The 19599-nt window shown below is 33.8% G+C and overlaps 1 protein-coding gene across 6 annotated transcripts in view; it reads left to right on the top strand.

Annotated features, from left to right (window-relative positions):
* pfkpb (phosphofructokinase, platelet b) overlaps positions 1-18637 on the top strand; it is a 30603-nt gene extending 11966 nt beyond the window's left edge. For 2 of the 6 annotated variants that reach the window (XM_048162273.1, XM_048162271.1), the window contains exons 9-22: positions 153-245; positions 332-457; positions 782-846; positions 985-1054; positions 2237-2383; positions 4354-4424; positions 4518-4605; positions 8680-8832; positions 11813-11977; positions 13825-13886; positions 14016-14127; positions 14233-14332; positions 15635-15740; positions 17977-18637. In XM_048162273.1, coding sequence (XP_048018230.1) covers positions 153-245; positions 332-457; positions 782-846; positions 985-1054; positions 2237-2383; positions 4354-4424; positions 4518-4605; positions 8680-8832; positions 11813-11977; positions 13825-13886; positions 14016-14127; positions 14233-14332; positions 15635-15740; positions 17977-18124 — 1506 coding nt within the window. In that variant the 3' untranslated portion in view covers positions 18125-18637. Of the gene's footprint in view, positions 1-152; positions 246-331; positions 458-781; positions 847-984; positions 1055-2236; positions 2384-4353; positions 4425-4517; positions 4606-5573; positions 5727-8679; positions 8833-11812; positions 11978-13824; positions 13887-14015; positions 14128-14232; positions 14333-15489; positions 15496-15634; positions 15741-17976 lie in introns of all 6 variants that reach the window. The other 4 variants (XM_048162274.1, XM_048162272.1, XM_048162269.1 and 1 more) reach the window with 3 other exon arrangements.
* The last annotated feature ends 962 nt before the right edge of the window (positions 18638-19599 follow it).

The following is a 19599-nucleotide window of genomic DNA, read 5'->3' as shown; positions in this document are numbered from 1 at the left end:
CTCAGTAAGCATATGAAACTTCTTTTAAAAACATTAAAAAATCTTTTGAAAAGTAGTGTGTGCCTGTCATTAATCTTTTAAGTTCGCTGGATTTGTTTGAGAATCATCTGTATTTCCGGTGAAGTAAAGATTGTGTTGACTCTCTACTGCAGCTGGTTGTGCGCTGTTTGGGGTTTGACACGCGGGTCACCATTCTGGGTCACGTCCAGAGAGGAGGAACACCCTCTGCCTTTGACCGCATTTTGGTATGGTCCTGAATTATACAAAACACACTCGTAACATGTTGCATTCATTCTCTTTAATTCTCTATCTCTCCTCTCTGCCTCTGTAGGCGAGTCGTATGGGAGTGGAAGCCGTGTTGGCCCTGTTAGAAGCGTCTCCTGGTACTCCAGCGTGTGTGGTGTCTCTGTGTGGGAACCAGGCTGTCAGGGTGCCTCTGATGGAGTGTGTTCAGATGGTGAGAAAGTAACTCAAATAATGACTATAGTAAAGTTTGTTAAATCTGGGAGCTTTAGCGTAGCGGTGGGCGTGCTCAACTTCCTGTTTCCTGTCGTCTTTCCACATCTGTATCAGTAAAAGTGTTTAGATTTTATTGCATTTGTCCTAAAGCAATTATCATAAAAGCAACGTTTTACTTTATTTCTGCATACAGACGTGGTCCGTATAAACAGTATTATCATCCAATACTGAATCTCAGTTTAGTTCAGTCAATTTGCTAAGTAGTTTAATGCTCTGTTTGTTAGTTTTGGAGTTGTCAGTTTGATTGTTTGTCGTACTGCAGACACAGGAAGTCCAGAAGGCCATGGATGAAAAGAGATTTGAAGAAGCCGTAAAGCTGCGTGGCAGGTAAATCACAAAAACCACATTATTTTACTCTACAGAGCAGGTGTCAATGTTAATTGTAAAACTATTCATATCAGTTTATGCACTTTTATCACATCAGGAAATGTCTGAATGGCCTTTTTCTCTTTTTTTGCATTTTAGAAGTTTTGAAAACAACCTGAACACCTACAAACTCTTGTCCCACCGCAAAGTTGATACTGAACTTCCACATGTAAGTCATAATGCGAACAATACATAATGTATATTTTGCACAACATGTTTGGTCTGATTTAGCCTCTTTCTGTTACACTGACAGCTCAATATGTTTATTTATTTTCTTTTGTGGGGATGAGGATGGAATGCAGGATGGCCATTGTCATGTATGTACTGTACATGGAATATAGAATAGAATAGAATAGAATATAGAATAGAAAGCTTTGCCTCCTGATTAGGTTTCTGAACTTTCCCATTTATTTTCTCATTTCTGACATGTTCTAAGTCTAAAATAATATATATATTTTGTTTACACTTTATTTATTGCAGAATATTCAAATACATGCAAATATATACTACTGTTCAAACATTTGCAGTCGGTCATACAATGAAACAGTAATAGTTTATGACCCCAAACCTTTGAACGGTAGTGTATTAGCTAGTTGTTTGAGGGTGTAGGGAGAGTGTAGTCAGTTGAAATTACATTAACATGATGCTTCCAGAGATAGTTCACCCTAAAATGAAAATTGTCATCATTTACTCACCCTCAAGTTGTTCCAAACCTGTATGAGTTTCTTTCTTCTGTTGAACACAAAAGAAGATATTTTGAAGAATGGTAACCTGACATGTAATGGTAGCCATTGACTTCCATAGTAGGAAAATGGCTTACCAGCGATCTGGTTACCAGCGATCTTTAGAATATCTTTTGTGTTCAACAGAAGAAAGAAACTCATACACGTTTGTAACAACTTGAGGGTGAGTAAATGATGACAGTATTTTAAGTTTTGGGTGAACTATCCCTTTAACAAAACATGCACTCTATAGAATAGATTAGAAGGTAGTAGCATAGACAATAAAAATAAAACAATTAATATCTTTAATGTGAAGAAGGTTTAAATCAGAGGCACATGACAACAGACCACATGTACATAGCCATGGATTACAGTGTTTTCTTGAGTGATTTACTCACAAACGCACAAATGCAGCTTAATCCAGGATTTTTTTTTCTGTTGTGTATCAGATTAGATTTAACGCTGTATTGTTCTATAAACATTTCTGCGTGTCTTATGCAGTCTTTGTAATAGCAGAGAGCAGATACTTTGAGCTCATGTAATTCATTTTGAGAAGCAGGCCTTATTTCTAATTGAATGGCTTTGTGTTTCATTATTTTTATATTGTGTGATAATGCTCTCTTCTCTAGAGTTCATTTAACGTGGCCGTATTGAATGTCGGCGCTCCTGCAGCTGGCATGAATGCAGCCGTGCGTTCGGCCGTCAGGGTCGGGATCACAGAAGGCCACACTATGTTTGCTGTTAGTGATGGATTCGAGGGCTTCTATAAGGGACAGGTAACACAACACAAACTAACAGACCTTTATGCATAATTGGTGTTTCTTTAAAGGTGCCATAGAACGTCTTTTTAAAAGATGTAATATAAGTCTATGGTGTCCCTTGAATGTGTCTGTGAAGTTTCAGCTCAAAATACCCCATTGATTTTTTTTTTATTAATTTTTTTAACTGGCTATTTTGAGCCATAATTATATATGCACCGATTCCTTGCGCAGCCCCTTTAAATCTTGTGCTCCCTGCCCTCGGAGCTCGCGCTTGCCTTAACCAGCATAAACACATTCACACAGCTAATATAACCCTCAAAATGGATCTTTACAAAGTGTTCATCATGCAGCATGTATAATCGTGTAAGTATGGTATTTATTTGGATGTTTACATTTGATTCTGAATGAGTTTGATAGTGCTCCGTGGCTAAAGCTAACATTACACACTGTTGGAGAGATTTATAAAGAATGAAGTTGTGTTTATGAATTATACAGACTGCAAGTGTTTAAAAAATGAAAATAACGACAGTCTTGTCTCCGTGAATATAGTAATAAACGATGGTAACTTTAACCACATTTAACAGTACATTAGCAACATGCTAACGAAACATTTAGAAAGACAATTTATAAATATCACTAAAAATATCATGATATCATGGATCATGTCAGTTATTATTGCTCCACCTGCCATTTTTCGCTATTGTCCAGACGTTAATACTGGCTGCCCTTGTGTAATGCCTTGAACATGGGCTGGCATATGCAAATATTGGGGGCGTACATATTAATGATTCCGATTGTTACGAAACAGTTGGTGTTGTGTTGAGATTCGCCTGTTCTTCTGAGGTCTTTTAAACAAATGAGATTTATATAAGAAGGAGGAAACAATGGAGTTTGAGACTCACTGTATGTCATTTCCATGTACTGAACTCTTGTTATTCAACTATGCCAAGATAAATTCAATTTTTAATTCTAGGGCACCTTTAAATGTAGCCACTTTTATGTTGACGTTTCATCTTTTATTTTTGGAACTTTTCAAATGGATTTTTATGTAGATGTTTAATTTTTTTACTCTTCTCCCAGAGCTAGACTAGGAAAATATGTTTTAAAAATATAATCTAAACAAAGAGTGCAATAAATGTAAACAATTTCAAAAGGTAAATTATTTATACACAATTTTTACACATATTACATTGTTGTGGCATCATTTTAGTCACAACCAACTATTTTGCCATTTTTAAGAAATTTTTTTGAAACATAGTGTACTTGGTTACCAAGAAGACAAAGTAAGATAATATATTATTATTATTATTATTATTATTATTATTATTATTATTAACATCATCACTATCATTTATTGCTGTAATTTAATTTTGTCAAATTCTTTAAAAAAAGTGTTTTAAAAATGTGTGTATTTTGTGAAATTAGCCTTTGTAAGATGAACGAGTCCAGCATTTTATTCCAAAATTGTTTAAAGTTAAATGTTATGAAATACAATGCATGGTTTAAGATGTGGAGGAAATTGCATGATATTTTGACATTAATTTTGCAAAGCATCTGTTGGCGACTCAGTCTGTGAAACACTGTGAGACAGCATATAGATGTTTGTGAATCAGTTCCTTGCCAAATGAGATAAACAGTCATGATTACAGTAAGCCCATTATTCCCTCCCACAATCCCCTGCTGCATTGTGCTCAGTGCCATATTTAACTTACTGTAGCATTACAGATCCACTTTATACTGCTTGCCTCGTGTAGAGGAAATAGTGCTAATGCTGCTTGTAAATAAATGCAAGTTTGAGGAGGTTTTTGGGCCAAAAATTCCTTAAATGTGATTGGATGTGTTTCCAGTGGTTTCACAAGGTTTCTAAAATGAATGAATGCTTTATATCTCAAGTGTGTGTTATTAGAAAGAAAAACAACATATTAAACTCATCCAAACTCAAGCAAAGGTCCATGATCCCAAATTTACTTTGATTTGTTCTGCAGATAAAAGAAATCAAGTGGGGTGATGTTGGGGGCTGGACAGGCCAGGGCGGGTCCCTGCTAGGCACAAAAAGGTACGATTATATATCTAAGAGCCCATTGTCAATAAAAAGACACTGATATGCCTTTATACACTGAATAAGATGCTTTCTAATATCCTTTTTCAGAACTCTTCCAGCAAAACACATTGATAAAATTGCAGAACAAATGAGGATTCATAACATCAATGCTTTACTGGTTATTGGAGGATTTGAGGTATGAAAATGTAATATTTACATTATTTGTTTATGTAAATTTTTGTACACATTTTGCTGTGTATTAATGAGTAAAATAACATTTTGATTCTATTACTCAGAAGTTTCTACTGAAAATCAATCTCTCCTTTACCCAGTGCTATTCATTATGATCACATGCCATTGTGTGTTTTTTTTGTCTTAAAGGTGCAGTAAGTGATTTCTGAGAAACGCTGTTGATATTTGAAATCATTCAAACAAACACGCCCTTACTCAAAAGGATCACACCCCTATCTTGATAGCTCCGCCTCCAAATTCACAAACACCCTATGCAACACAGGCACCTCACCCCTCATGAGTGTAAACGCCCCTTACTGCTGATTGGCTACTGTGTGTTTTGCTGCTCAGTCCGATCCATTTTTAATAACGTTTCTCAGAATTCTCTTACTGCACCTTTAAATGATGTCATGATCATATTATATTACTGCTTTATAGTATTTATTACAAATTGTTATTTACAGGTGAAAAAACAATAATTTACAGTGTTTTTTTATTGCTACCAGATATTCATTAGTTTGTAACAAAATAACATTTAATTAAATGATTGAGTCACAACATATGTTTTGAGATTATCTTGTTATTTTAACAATACATTTCTTACAGTATAAATAGATTAAAATCTTTACACTACATTTCAAAAGTTTTGAGGTCAGTGAGATTTTTCAGTAAGAAAATGCATAATTTATTTATAATATAATTATTTTGTCTTTTTTCCGATCTTTAAAATATCATACCGAAAAGAAAGTAAAAGTTTCAATTTATTTTGTGTTTCATCTGTCATTTCACAATCATACTTTAAATCTTCTACATAAATACTTCCAGTATCTTCCTACCTTCATAATCAAAGTGGGCATGGCTCTCTGCCCTTCCCCTTCTTATTATTACTCATAATTCTAGCCAGTGACCCATAAGTCCTTGCTCTGACCGCAGGCATATTTGGGGTTGATGGAGCTGCAAGCAGCTCGTTCCCAACACACAGAGCTTTGTGTTCCCATGGTGATGGTCCCGGCCACTGTGTCCAACAATATCCCCGGCTCAGACCTGAGTATCGGGGCAGACACGGCCCTCAACGCCATCACGGATGTAAGACGTCACACACTCGTGTCAGAGAGTGTGTGTGTGGGGTGGTGGGCTTGTATATCTGTTTGTCAAGAGCACTGTCAGTAAGAGACGCTGAAAGGTCAGGGCTGATGATGACCAACCTCCCTGCCAGGAAACACACAGGTCACACTCGAAATACTTGAAGGTTAAATGACATTGACATGGATGGCAGCCAGCCAGCCTAGATAAGTAGGTCGTTTTTGATTTTAGATGCAAATGTAGACCTTATGCAGAGCATAGAAAGTGTGAAAGAGCAATGTTTGGTGGAATGAGGTAGATTTCTATGCTTTAAAGGGATAGTTCACCCAAAAATGAAAATTCTGTCATCATTTACTCACCCTCAAGTTGTTCCAAACCTGTGTGAATTTTATTTTATTTTATTCTTCTGAACACAAAAGAAGATATTTAGAAAAATATGTAAACCAAACAGTTGATGGACCACATTGCCTTGCATAGTATCTGGGAAAAATACTATGGAAGTCAATGGGATCCATCAAATGTTTGGTTACTGACATTCCTCAAAATATCTTCTTTTGTGTTCAGCAGACGAAAGAAATTCATACAGGTTTGGAACAACTTGAGGGTGAGTAAATAATGACAGAATTTTCATTTTTAGTTGAACTGTCCCTTTAATGCTGTAAAGGGTATATATAATATGTAAGTAGCTAAGCAAAAGTGTTTTATGATAGAAATGTTAACCCACAGTAATATTCAGTGATAGAAACCATGTGACTAGACAAAAAACATTAATAGAGGCCTTTTTTGCCACTGTATTTGGCATAAGAGTTAATGTGTGCATATTTTAAAATAAAAATACTATTTGTAAATTGATTGATTAATGCTCCTTTCGTTATTTAATTCCTTTAAATATTTATTATATTTATCTTTAAAGATAAATTTGGTTTTGTCCCCCCAATGTTAAAGACATGGTTATGGCCTTGATATAATATCGGAAGGGTTATTGGATAATATTGGAATTGTATTCCAATTAACGTGCATACATACTGTTTGCAAATAAACAAACTACACTGAAAAAAGAATCGGTGTAAAAACAATTTTTACAAGTAACATTGAATTAAACGTGACATTTTGAAGTACAAAAACTGAAATAGTATTTTCTTGTAAAATATACTTCAATAATCCTGTTTGTTTGCAACTTTGAAAAAGAATTTTTTACAGACAGTGTAGTTTAATTTCATTCGGTATGTGACATTTTAAACAAATTACTTTAGTCTGACTGAAATCAGACTTTTAAAGTGCTTGTTAACATACTTAGAGTGTTTATAGTGTTCTGGCTAGAGCTTTGGTTTTGTATTATGAAGTAGAGCTGAATGAGTTTCGGGTGGGAGATCGCTGTGTGAGATGATGGGCTGAGGTTGGTGGTCACTGCAGCCTGACTGAATCAGCGTGTCTGGAGACGAACGCATGTGGTCACTCAGCACAACCTGTCACCCAGTCCTGCTTCTGACTGTATAAGTGTGTGTTTGCATCTTTTGTGTGTGCTTATATCGCAGGCCTGGTCCAACAATGTAGCACAATCATACTGAGATCCATTTTTTGCATTTTATGTTTGATTGTAATGCATGTGCTGCCAAACATTATCTAAAAGTTTTCCATTCTGTTTCATTTATAAATACACCTTTTTATGTACACCGTGAGATTAAGATTAATATGCTTATTAATCTTGTACCTTTGAGCTCAGTTCTGCTGTTTCCAAATAATAATATTGAATAAATAAATACTTCTGGACAAATTAACACATGAATTAATGTCCTGGGACTGAGTTCAAAAGCATTTGATATTGAATAACATCACTAACAACAAAAACCATTTGGTGGACAAAAATCAAAACAAAATTTTTCATTAATATAAATTGGTAAACTTTAATTTATATCATATATATGTTGTGGAATAACCTTTTATTTTAAGTGTTTGAGCAATAACAAATAATTACATGATTAAGCTCTTAATCACAGATGCAAATGGATTAATGAAATATTTCTTATTCATTAAAATGTAATGATTATGGACAGCATTGCCAGCTAACAAAAAATGTTCTAAGAACATTTACCTAAAGTTATGAAAATGTCATTTCTTAACGTTCAAAACATTCAATTTTCAAAATGTTTTTTTTTTTTTTTTTTTTTGGTTATGCAATGGCAAGGAAACGTTCAATTTTATTATTCTTCAAATGTTACATTTAAATGTTCTTTGAACATTCTGAAACAAGTAGTAACATTTAAAAAACGTTAGACTAACATCCAACTACAACATTTTAGAAAAAAACATTCCATGAACAACATATATATAACAGTTTTGTGCTAACGTTTTGAGAACATTATTAAAGACCAGATAACATCGAACAAGCATTCTGTTAATGTTACTGCAAGAACGTTTGTTCATAACTCAAGAGAACCTTGCCAGAACATTAGCTTAAGTTCTGAGAACATTCCTTTTTAGCTGGGTTTTGTGGCACACTGAGAAATTTCATGCATTAATTTTTCACTTTAAATTAATGCCACATATGCTGTCCTTAGACATTAAGTTGTACTAATCAAATCAAATAAGAGCAACTAACTGCATGATGTTTTGGGCCTGGCCTGAAGTCTTGTGTGTTAATGTCTGCATGTGTGTGTTATGTCATGCTATTTAAGGTCTGGTTGTGCTGCTCTTTAGTCTGGTTGTGAAGTCGGTCACACTTTGGTTCTTGTGAGGCTTCCTGCTATCTAAAAAAACTTGCCTCAGTCACCATTTAGCCAATGCCATGCCCACGTCACGAGGATCTGGTGGTCAACTATATGTGCGATCTAGTCGTCTTGAGCAAACAGGAAACACTTTCTCCCCCTCAAAACAATCAGAAAGGTGTTACGCTATTTAGTGTACACTAGGAAGAGAGTAAGTGAGCAATCGTCCTAATGCATGTGCACTGCTGCAGGCCTTTGAGAGTTTGCTGCAGCTGGTCGATGCCCGCAGCAGTTATGAGGAGTTCTGTGTGCCCATGTGCATGCTGCCCGCCACCATCAGTAATAATGTATCCGGTACTGACTTCAGCATTGGCGCTGACACTTCACTCAATGCCATAGTGGAGGTAAGAAACATCACCCTCGCCCGGAACGCCAGATGTTACCATGTCGATTAGTACATCATCAGACTATATTTAAAGGTGCACTAAATAATTTTAAATAATGTAAGAATGAGATAAAACATTTAAAGGGGGAATTTTTTTTTTTTCCCTGACACTTACTGATGTGGATTCTATGGAAGCTTGTTTATGCCACTGAATAAAAAATAAAAAAGGTAATTTCAACTTTTTTTCTTACAATTGCAAGTTTATTTCTCAATTCTGACTTTTTCTCAGAATTGTGAGTTTATATCTCGCAATTCTGACTTTATATAACTCGCAATTGCGAATATATATCAGAAGTCAGCCTTTTTTTCCTCAGAATTGGACTTGAAATTGCAAGTTTATATCTCACACTTCTGAGAAAAGAAGTCAGAATTGCAAGATATAAACTTGCAATTGTGAGGAAAATGTTTATTTCTTTATTTCTCGCAATTGCGAGTTTGTATCGTGCAATACTGACTTTATAACTCACAATCTTGAGTTTATATCTCGCAATTGTGAGTTATAAAATCTAATTCTGAAGAAAAAAATGTTGACTTTTTTTCTCAGAATTTTGTACAGAAGAGGATTAGGGCCAAGCAATAATAAAAAAATAAAACCATCTCGAGATTAAAGTTGTTAAATTTCGAGAAAACACTCGTTAAATTTCGAGAAAAAGATCGAGATAAAATGTTGAGAATAAACTCATTAAATTACGAGAAAAATTTAGTTTAATTTCAAGAATAAAGTCGAGATAAAATGTTCAGAATAAACTCGTTAAATTCTGAGAAAAAAACTCCTTAAATTTCGAGAAAAAAGTCGAGATAAAATGTTGAGAATAAAGTCATTAAATTACGAGAAAAAAGTCGTTAAATTATGAGAAAAATTTCATTAAATTTAGAGAAAAAAGTCGAGATAAAATGTTGAGAATAAACTCATTTTATCTCGACTTTTTTCTCGAAATTTAATTAGTTTTTTCTCGTAATTTAACGAGTTTATTCTCAACATTTTATCTCGACTTTTTTCTCGTAATTTAACGAGTTTATTCTCAACATTTTATCTTGACCTTTTTCTCGTAATTTAACGAGTTTATTCTCAAAATTTTATTTCTACTTTTTTCTCGAAATTGAATGAGTTTTTTCTTGAAATATAACACCTTTAATCTCGAGATGGTTTTAATAATAATAATAATAATAATAATAATAATAAGTTTTATTTATATAGCTCCTTTCCAGAGCTCAAGGACGCTTAATGGGTAATGTGCTTAAAGGCTAATGTTTTATTTTTTTATTATTGCTTGGCTCTAATCCTCTTCCGTAATTTTGATAATTGTGATATAAATGCAAATCGTGATATAAATCTCAATTGTGAGTTATAAAGCCAGAATTGTGAGATATAAAGTTATAAAGGAAACTCGCAATTAAGATCAGATAAAAATAAAGATAAAAAAGTCGCAATTATCTTTTAAATTGTTTTATTCCATGGCAGAAACAAGCTTCCATAGGATTCAGCATTACACACAAGAAAATGTTTTTTGTTATCAGTACCATTAGAACGTCCCCTTTCGCATACATGATTAATTTATTCCAAGAGGAAGTGTACAATAATGGGGGTTTACCAAGATAAAGTGAGTATAGTATTCAGCTGGTCATGTGATCTCAATAAGACATTAGGTACAATAAATAAATAAAAAACACTTTAAAGGCGCAATATGTAAGATTTTTGTATTAAAATATCCAAAAACCACTAGAACAGTGTTATATATTGTTGACTTGTGTACTTACATTATCCCAGATGTTTCCAAGAATGCTTAAATCCAGAGAAATAAGCAATTTTCAACCAGGACATGGATTTAATTGCATGCCATTTATCAGCACAAGCCATCCAGCATTTATTAATAAGATATTCTAATATCGATCAAGCTTACTGCAGTGTGTAACAAGTGACGTTATGTAACGTTAGAACATAATTTTCAACACACTCAAATGCGGCCCTGTTCCACTCCAACATCACTCGCCCTGCTCTGCTTCATACGACAGTAACGTTAATAGTCTCATCCATAAACAGGATTTCTGCCTGAGTCCCTTCCTGATTCTTTCCCACTGACTGTGTGGTGAAGACGACATTTCCCAAGATTCCACGGTCAAACTTTGTTTGAATAGGCGACCTCTAGCGGCGAAAAATCTACATACTGTGTCTTTAAATATATTTGTCAAATGTACTATTTAAAACAATGATATACTTAAAATATATTTTTTAAGTGGGAAAAAAACTATTTAGTGCACCTATACGATTTTACGCTTATGCCTGTGAGTTATGAGAGATATAATTTTTTTAAAATATTTTTTACATTTTTTTTGAATAAAGAATATCTTAATAAATAATAATATCTTAATAATAAATAATATTTTCTTATTTAAATATCTGACCATGAGATTTTAGGCTTTAGATGTGAGATACATTATCTGTGGATATATAACATACCGAACTGTGTTTGTCCACTACAGGAACAGATTTATATGCTGATCTGAAACGTTTGTATATTTTCCCAAGTTGCATGGCAAACATGGATCCTCACAAAAAGCACATATTTATGAGTTGGAACCACATGCATGTTCTCTATTGTTGTGAACTATATTGTGCCTTGTGCTCGCATGTGACCTCTTGCATACAGGTCCAAAATTAACCAACTGTGAGTAAAAAAGTTGGTCAGAAGTACAACATTATACATGATGTAAGTTAAATTAATTATGGTTTGAACTATTGTGAACTATATTATGTTTAAAATAAATAAATGACCCACCATTGGCCAGTTAATTTTGGACCATGCTTCAGTACTTCTGCAATATCTTGTATGTCTGAGTTGATGGTTGTGTGTCAGAACTGCAGTCTGTCTGTTAATGAAGTGTGTGTGCATGAGTAACGGATATGTTTAATTCTTAAACCATTACAATGTGTGTGTTAGACGTGTGATCGTATAAAGCAGTCCGCTAGTGGAACCAAGCGCCGCGTGTTCATCATCGAGACGATGGGCGGTTACTGTGGTTACCTGGCAACAGTGGGGGGGCTGGCAGCCGGAGCGGATGCAGCCTACATCTATGAAGAGCCGTTTGACATCCGAGACCTACAGGTGAGAGGCGTCCTTCTGTCCATATTCACTGCAATGTGTTATCTGAATATAATATTTCAAAAAAATATACACCTATGTTACACCTGCAGTGTAACTGGATGGAATGGATCAGGTGATTGATTAAATGTCATACTGAATATACACTATATTGCCAAAAGTACTTGCCTGACTGCATTGTGCCAAGTGTAAAGTTTGGTGGAGGGGGGATTATGGTGTGGGGTTGTTTTTCAGGGGTTGGGCTTGACCCCTTAGTTCCAGTGAAAGGAACTCTTAATGCTTCAGCATACCAAGACATTTTGGACAATTTCATGCTCTCAACTTTGTGGGAACAGTTTGGGGATGGCTCCTTCCTGTTCCAACATGACTGCACACCAGTGCACAAAGCAAGGAACATAAAGACATGGATGAGCGAGTTTGGTGTGGAGGAACTTGACTGGCCTGTCCTGACCTCGACCTGATAGAACACCTTTGGGATGAATTAGAGCGGAGACTGTGAGCCAGGCCTTCTCGCCAACATCACTGCCTGACCTCACAAATGCGCTTCTAGAAGAATGGTCAAAAAGTCCCATAAACACACTCCTAAACCTTGTGGAAAGCCTTCCCAGAAGCATTAAAGCTGTAATAGCTGCAAAGGGTGGGCCAACTCCATATTAAACCCTACGGATTAAGAATGGGATGTCATTAAAATCCATGTGCATGTAAAGGCAGGCGTCCCAAAACTTTGGCAATATAGTGTAGCTCTGCATCTTTATGTAGATTCAGCTTGTGACCTAGATTTGAAAACACCACTAACTAAAAATGTACTGAAACTAAAACTTTTGTGGACATGTACCAATATAGTACCATTGTTTTCTGTGAAGAAAGTACACTAAAAAGATATGATGAATATGAATATGGTAATCACTAAGTACTATGGTATATATCTAAGTGTTATATGAAATCATCAATCATGTACCATGGTACTTCCATGTTTTTGTTTTGTATTGTTCATTAACATGATGACTGAAGTAATGTGTCCACTGTTTTTTTTTCTCTCTCCATAATTTGAAATGAACAATTTTATTTCACATGTTGGTTATGTTTAGAATATCAATATTCTTTTGAATTTAGAATTTTCAGTGTCACATTATCCTTCAGAATTCATTCTAATATGCTAATTCGGTGGTGCTTATTAATATTAATTATTTTTGTGGAAATTGTGATACAAGATTTTTTCAAGATTCTTTGATGATCAAAAGAACAGCATTTATTTGAAATAGAAATCTTTTGATAAATGTTATATATATATATATATATATATATATATATATATATATATATATAAACAATTCTATATAAAACAATAGTGAATTTAATATCAAAATTGAATGTCTAATGTATGTAAAATGTCATTTTTAATGTAACCTTCTCCATTTAAATACTTGGGTCAGTTCGAGATTAATTTATGCAATTTTATATTATTTATTTGAAAGAATTAAAAGAGCAGTTTCATGTCTATCCTTGTATTGTTCAACTGGTCGAGGTTGATAATGATATGTGATTTAGAAAGTAATTAGTAAGTAATGCAATACTTTTTACAGAGAGTAATTATTACAGTAATCTAATTACTCTGTTGAAGATGTAATTAGTAGATAGTAGTTAATTACTTTTTAAAGTAACTTACCCAACACTGGATAAGGGTTAAAGGTCATGTCTGCCACCTTCTGTCAGACACAGGCATTACACTCTCCTTCCCCGTCCTCTGTCTGCTCTGTCCCACGCACAGGGAGGAATATATAGCAGTGTGTACTATTTAAGGAAAGAGAGAGAGCGTCAGGCTGAGTTTTTATGAGTGCTCTATTTTTCAGTCTAACGTCGAACATTTAACTGAGAAGATGAAGACTAGCATCCAGAGAGGTTTAGTGCTCAGGTAAGATTTATATATTGTACATACAGCATTAATACACTACGCTGATTTCATTCCGCCGTATCATGTAGATCTGTATGTGTAGAAGCAGTGAGGTGTGATTGTGTGTGTGTGTGTGTGTGTGTTTTACAGGAATGAGAACTGCAGTGAGAACTACACGACTGACTTCATCTACCAGCTGTACACTGAAGAGGGCAAAGGAGTCTTTGACTGCAGGAAGAATGTCCTGGGACACATGCAGCAGGTACACACACACACACACACACACACACACACACACACATACACACACAAACACTCTGAAGATGATCAGAATATTGTTCATTTGTCACGTTATGATGTCCTGTAGGGTGGCGCTCCTTCACCGTTTGACAGGAACTTTGGCACCAAGATTGCTGCTAAAGCCATGCAGTGGATCTCCAAGAAGCTCAAGGAGTTTTACAGACAAGGTAAAGAGAAATCATTCATGTAAAGATGCAGTCTGGGATTGTGTGCACCAGATACATTTATGTAATTTTGTAATTATACAGAATTATCATGATTAGCAAAATTAGATAATTTTTGTAAATTAACATCAGTGCCATGTGTTTGTCATACTTATGGGTTGCACAGATTTGGATGTAAAATGTAATATAATATTCAATATAAAACAATAAAATAAAATAAAGTATAACAATTATAATCTAATATTATTTAAAAAAAATGTTATTAATAATGAATTGATAATAATAAATTACTATTAATAAAATAATGACATTAATAAAATAATTTAAGTTAAAACTATAAAATATTATAATAAAATGATATACATATAAATACATTTTATTATTAATGTATTAAATTTAGTACATTATAGTACTAGTAATAATAATAATGGTAAAAACAGTAATTAATAATAAATTAATAATAATAAGTTACTATTAATAAAATGTATAACTATAAAAATGATTTTTAATTTAAAACTAAAATGTTATAATGATTTGTTTACATTTATTTAACTGTGGTAACACTTTACAATAAGGTTCATTAGTTAACTACATGAGTTAACATGAACTAATAATGAACTGCACTTATACAGCATTTATTAATCTCTGTTAATGTAAATTTCAACATTTACTAATACATTATTAAAATTTTGTTAACATTAGTTAATGCATTGTGAACTAACATGAACAAACTATTTTCCTTAGCTAACCTTAATAAAGATTAGTAAATACAGTAACAAATGTATTGCTCATGGTTAGTTCTTGTTAGTTAATACATTAACTAATGTTTAACTAATAAACCTTATTGTAAAGTGTTACCAACTTTGTTAATGAAATTGTTAGTTACTCCACAGTGCATTAACTAATGTTAACAGATGCATTTTGATCTTAAAAGCGTATTATTAAATTTTAAGATTATAATTAACTAAGATTATTGTAGAAGTGTTGTCCATTGTTTATGTTAAAACAAATGTAGTGAACTAATGTTAACAAATGAAACCAGCTTATTGTAAAGTATTACCTAATATATTATATACAAATATGACCGTATAGATTTTTATGACGTCATAGTGAGTTATTTTCTTTTGCTCTTTGTTTTTTGCTTTCCTCGGTTGGCTCAGATGAAGGTAAGGATTTGCATTTCAAAAATATATTGATTGTTTAAGTTCACTTCAAAATGCAGAGTTATTATGCTTGTAACACTGACTGGTGATTTTGCAGTGCTTGTAGACTGTGTGCAATACCATATTTTTGTGTATTTGGTAGGACATGTGTTTGCGAACACAGAGGATTCTGCTTGTTTGTTGGGGATGCGGCGCAGAGCTCTGGTTTTCCAGCCCGTTGTACAACTGAAGGATGAGACTGATTTCGTGTAAGACATCAAACACACTTCACAAAGCTGCTTCTAATATCTTAGTAATGAGGTCATAATATTTGTTTCAAAGGCAACTCTTAAAGGATTCTATTTTGTAGCATTTCACTTTATCGACATAAGTCCATGTGTATTGTTAAGATTCTTGCTCCAAAAACAGTCATAATTTAGTCTTACTTGACCTTATCTCTCTGACCTTTAGAATTAAAAAGGCTGTATGATACTGTACCTTTTAAGACTTCTAAATACTGAACAGCCATGAATATGTAAATAGGGCGATGATATGTTAATGTTGTTAATGTTTTCTGCTTAATTTTAATAAATAGTCTGGGTGGACTTGAGAGTAGTGATGGGAGAAACTAAGCTTTTTAAAACTTTGAATCAATTGAACCAATTTCTTCGCAAAATGATTAACTGTTTTGAAGCTGATGATGCCTGCTAGTCAAAAGGGTGTAAATGCAAAAAAAAAAAAAAAAAATCACAAAAAATGTGTCATTAAAAAGGACTACAAAATTTATAAACCTGTGGTTCATGGGTTCACAGAAATCATCGCCCCCTAGCGGCAAACCATTGAAATTTCAAAACATTTTGAAATGGGTATGGAGTAACAAAGCCAAATCATAACAAATTAATTCACATGACTTTGGTCTTCACTTGTTTTTGGATCCAGAGATTCTGTATTTTTTCTGATGATTCGTAATAGCCCACCGTATAACAGTTAAAACATGGCGGGGAGGCGCTGTCGTAAATGACGGAAAATTCCTTCAATGGTGGGGAAAGAGTTAATTTTTAATTTTTTTATTTTCCTTGAGGTTCTCTTATGTTTTCTGCACTATATATATATATATATATATATATATATATATATATATATATATATGTATAATCAGGTCTTTTATATATGTATGTAAGCAATCGCATCATGCCTAAAAACGCCCTTCAGCCGTGACTTATCACGATATAGCTCTAGCCTTGAGAACCTTATTGCTTTTATAAAACGGTTACCACACAATACAAATATTAAAGCCAAAAATATGTAACAATGCAACTTTCATGAAATAAACTCTTATTAAAAGCCTTCCTTCCGCCGGAAAAAGTAGTCCCTGACCATGAACCGCAACAGATGTTACATTTCACCATTAGATGGCGGCAAAGACAGTCTTTATGAGTGTGTCAGTCAGTAGCGAAGACTTTTACATTGAAAAGACTGAATTGTTGTGAACACGGAATAAGACGCAACTGACAAATACTTTTTTTACTAGCACTGTCAGTCATGGGAAAACCCCTGAACTGTTAAAAGGACAAGATAATACATCAGACATTTAAACAGATTTTTTATTATGAACATAGGACTGACCTGAAGGAAAATGCTAAATCTAAATGCAGGTAATAAACTCACTCAATCGATCTCTTTCTCACAATACTCTTCTACATGATACAGTAAGCTTCAATGAACAATATCAATTGAGAACATACAGTTTATGTTGCTAAGAGTGGTTGCTAAGGGTGTTGTGTAGTGATACACAGAACCGTTGGGTGAAGCGGTCATGTTTCATTGTGAATAAAACACAGCTATTGACCAATCAGAATCAAGGACAGGAACTAACCGTTTTATAAATATATATAATAAACATTATAAGTGAACCTCAAGGAACAAAAAATCAACTCTTTCTGCGCCATTGAAGAAATTTTCCACCATTTATGACAGCGCTTCCCCGCCGTTTTGTTTTCCCGCCATTTTATGTTTTTTATACATTTTTAATTACTTGTATATATTTGTTAATACTTGTATATATTTAATGAAGAAAAATTATTTTCAACCCTCATTCTGACTCTGTCTGAAATGATCTGTTTTTTAAGGGGCGGCTCCTTCAAGGCTTGTCAGTAAACAACCACTGTTATGATTGCCTAATGAAATTGTGTAGGAGACAGTATCAACACCCACTTGCTATTGTACACGACTGTTTAGAAGATATTATACATATAAACTGGATTTTTGGACTTGATTTAAGAAATATTTCTTTAGAGGTAGGATAGGGAGGATGATTTACTGGTACAAAGACTTCTTATATGTCAAAAGATGAAAGCAAATTAGATTTCTCATGTCATGGCCTCTTTAACTCAAAAGAGCAAAGAGAAAATAATCCTGTGTTCCATGATATTTCCCTTTAACATTTCAAAAACATTTTAAAATGAGACAGACTTGACCATTGACCTGATACTTTTTTATTTCCAGTCACAGGATCCCGAAGGAACAGTGGTGGCTCAGACTGCGTCCACTCATGAAGATTCTGGCCAAGTACAAAACCAGCTACGACGTGTCCGACTCGGGCCAGCTCGAACACATTGTCCGTCTGAGAGCTAAAGACAACTCTGCTGTTTAAAATCAGTCCAAGTGAAGCTTAGTTGTCTTGAAAATATAAACGTATTTATTGAGGACCTGTGATTCCATAGCAGATCTTGTAGAAGTCTGTCTTGACCTGAACACATAATCATATACAGTCTGTGTAAAGCAGTTCACATTAAAGTGTGACCATAGACATACAGCCACAAAATCCTTAAATATTGTAGCTCAGTGTTGTGACAATCCATATGCTCAAGCAAATAGCTTATCCCTTAAATGTGGCCAAGTGGTATATTTTGTTAATATGCAAGATTTCCATATTTATATTTATTCTAATAAAGCTTATTTTCATTGACTGAATGAACAGTCCAGCTCCACTGACCAATTCCAAAACTGCACCTTGTTTTAATTTAAATGAAGTCTGAAGGAAGTCTTCCAAACTGCTATTGTTTGTTAGCGCAGGCACTTTGTACCAAAGCAGATGTTGTGTTAGTCATGATATACATGTGTATATGCTTCTAATGCTTCATAAACTCCCTTTAAAATGTAAAAAGGTGTGGCTTGTCATTTAATTTATTTGAGCACAGTTGTTCAGACCATGCCCAGCATATTAAAAAATACAACAGCACATTTAACCCACTGGTGCTGCTTGTGTGGCAGTCAAAAATGACACTTTTTTTTTATTTCAATGAATGTATTATATTTTAGTTGAATGTTTTTTTAATATTTTGTATTTTTAGGGGTTTTTGGTACTAAATTACATTTATGGAATAGTTATCCATTTATTCAAGCATAGACTTGAAAATGAAATTTCCAACTTAAGCTGTTGTACATCTTAAATGCTTTGGAGCACAGACTTAAGTTCGGTCTCAGTTTTAAAAATACACTTGGCATATTGAAGCAGTGAAAAAAAAAAAAGTGAAACTAAAAAAAGTTATATAAGTTTTACTATTATTATGAAAAATGCATAAAATACTATTTTTAAATTGATTTTGAAATATATATTTTCCAAAACATAGTTTTAGAGTAAAACATGAGAAAAATCAAAGCCATAAATCTAAAGTTTTGTTCCAAATTTGAAGTTGATATCTCAAAAAATGAGCTTTCAGTAAGATTTTGTTTGGGGCGCAGTACCAAACGTTTCCACTAGATGAAATTAATCTCCCATTAAAGGATTAGTCAACTTTTAAATAAACTTTTCCTGATAATTTACTCACCCCCATGTCATCCAAGATGTTCATGTCTTTCTTCAGTCGAAAAGAAATGAAAGTTTTTGATGAAAACATTCCAGGATTTTTTTCCATATAGTAGACTTCAATGGGCACCAAACAGTTGAAGGTCAAAATTAGTTTCACTGCAGCTTCAAATTGTTCAACACGATCCCAGATGAGAAATAAGGGTCTTATCTAGAGAAACCATCGTTCATTTTCTGTAAGAATTTGAAAAGTTTTAGTTTTAACCATAAATGCTCATCTTGAACTAGCTCTCTTCTTCTTCTCTGTTAGAATTCCAGCA

Source organism: Megalobrama amblycephala, linkage group LG17, assembly GCF_018812025.1.
Source record: "Megalobrama amblycephala isolate DHTTF-2021 linkage group LG17, ASM1881202v1, whole genome shotgun sequence".
In the NCBI taxonomy this organism is placed as follows: domain Eukaryota; kingdom Metazoa; phylum Chordata; class Actinopteri; order Cypriniformes; family Xenocyprididae; genus Megalobrama; species Megalobrama amblycephala.
Note: the sequence above shows the minus strand (reverse complement) of the source record. Positions and strands in the feature narration are given on the sequence as shown.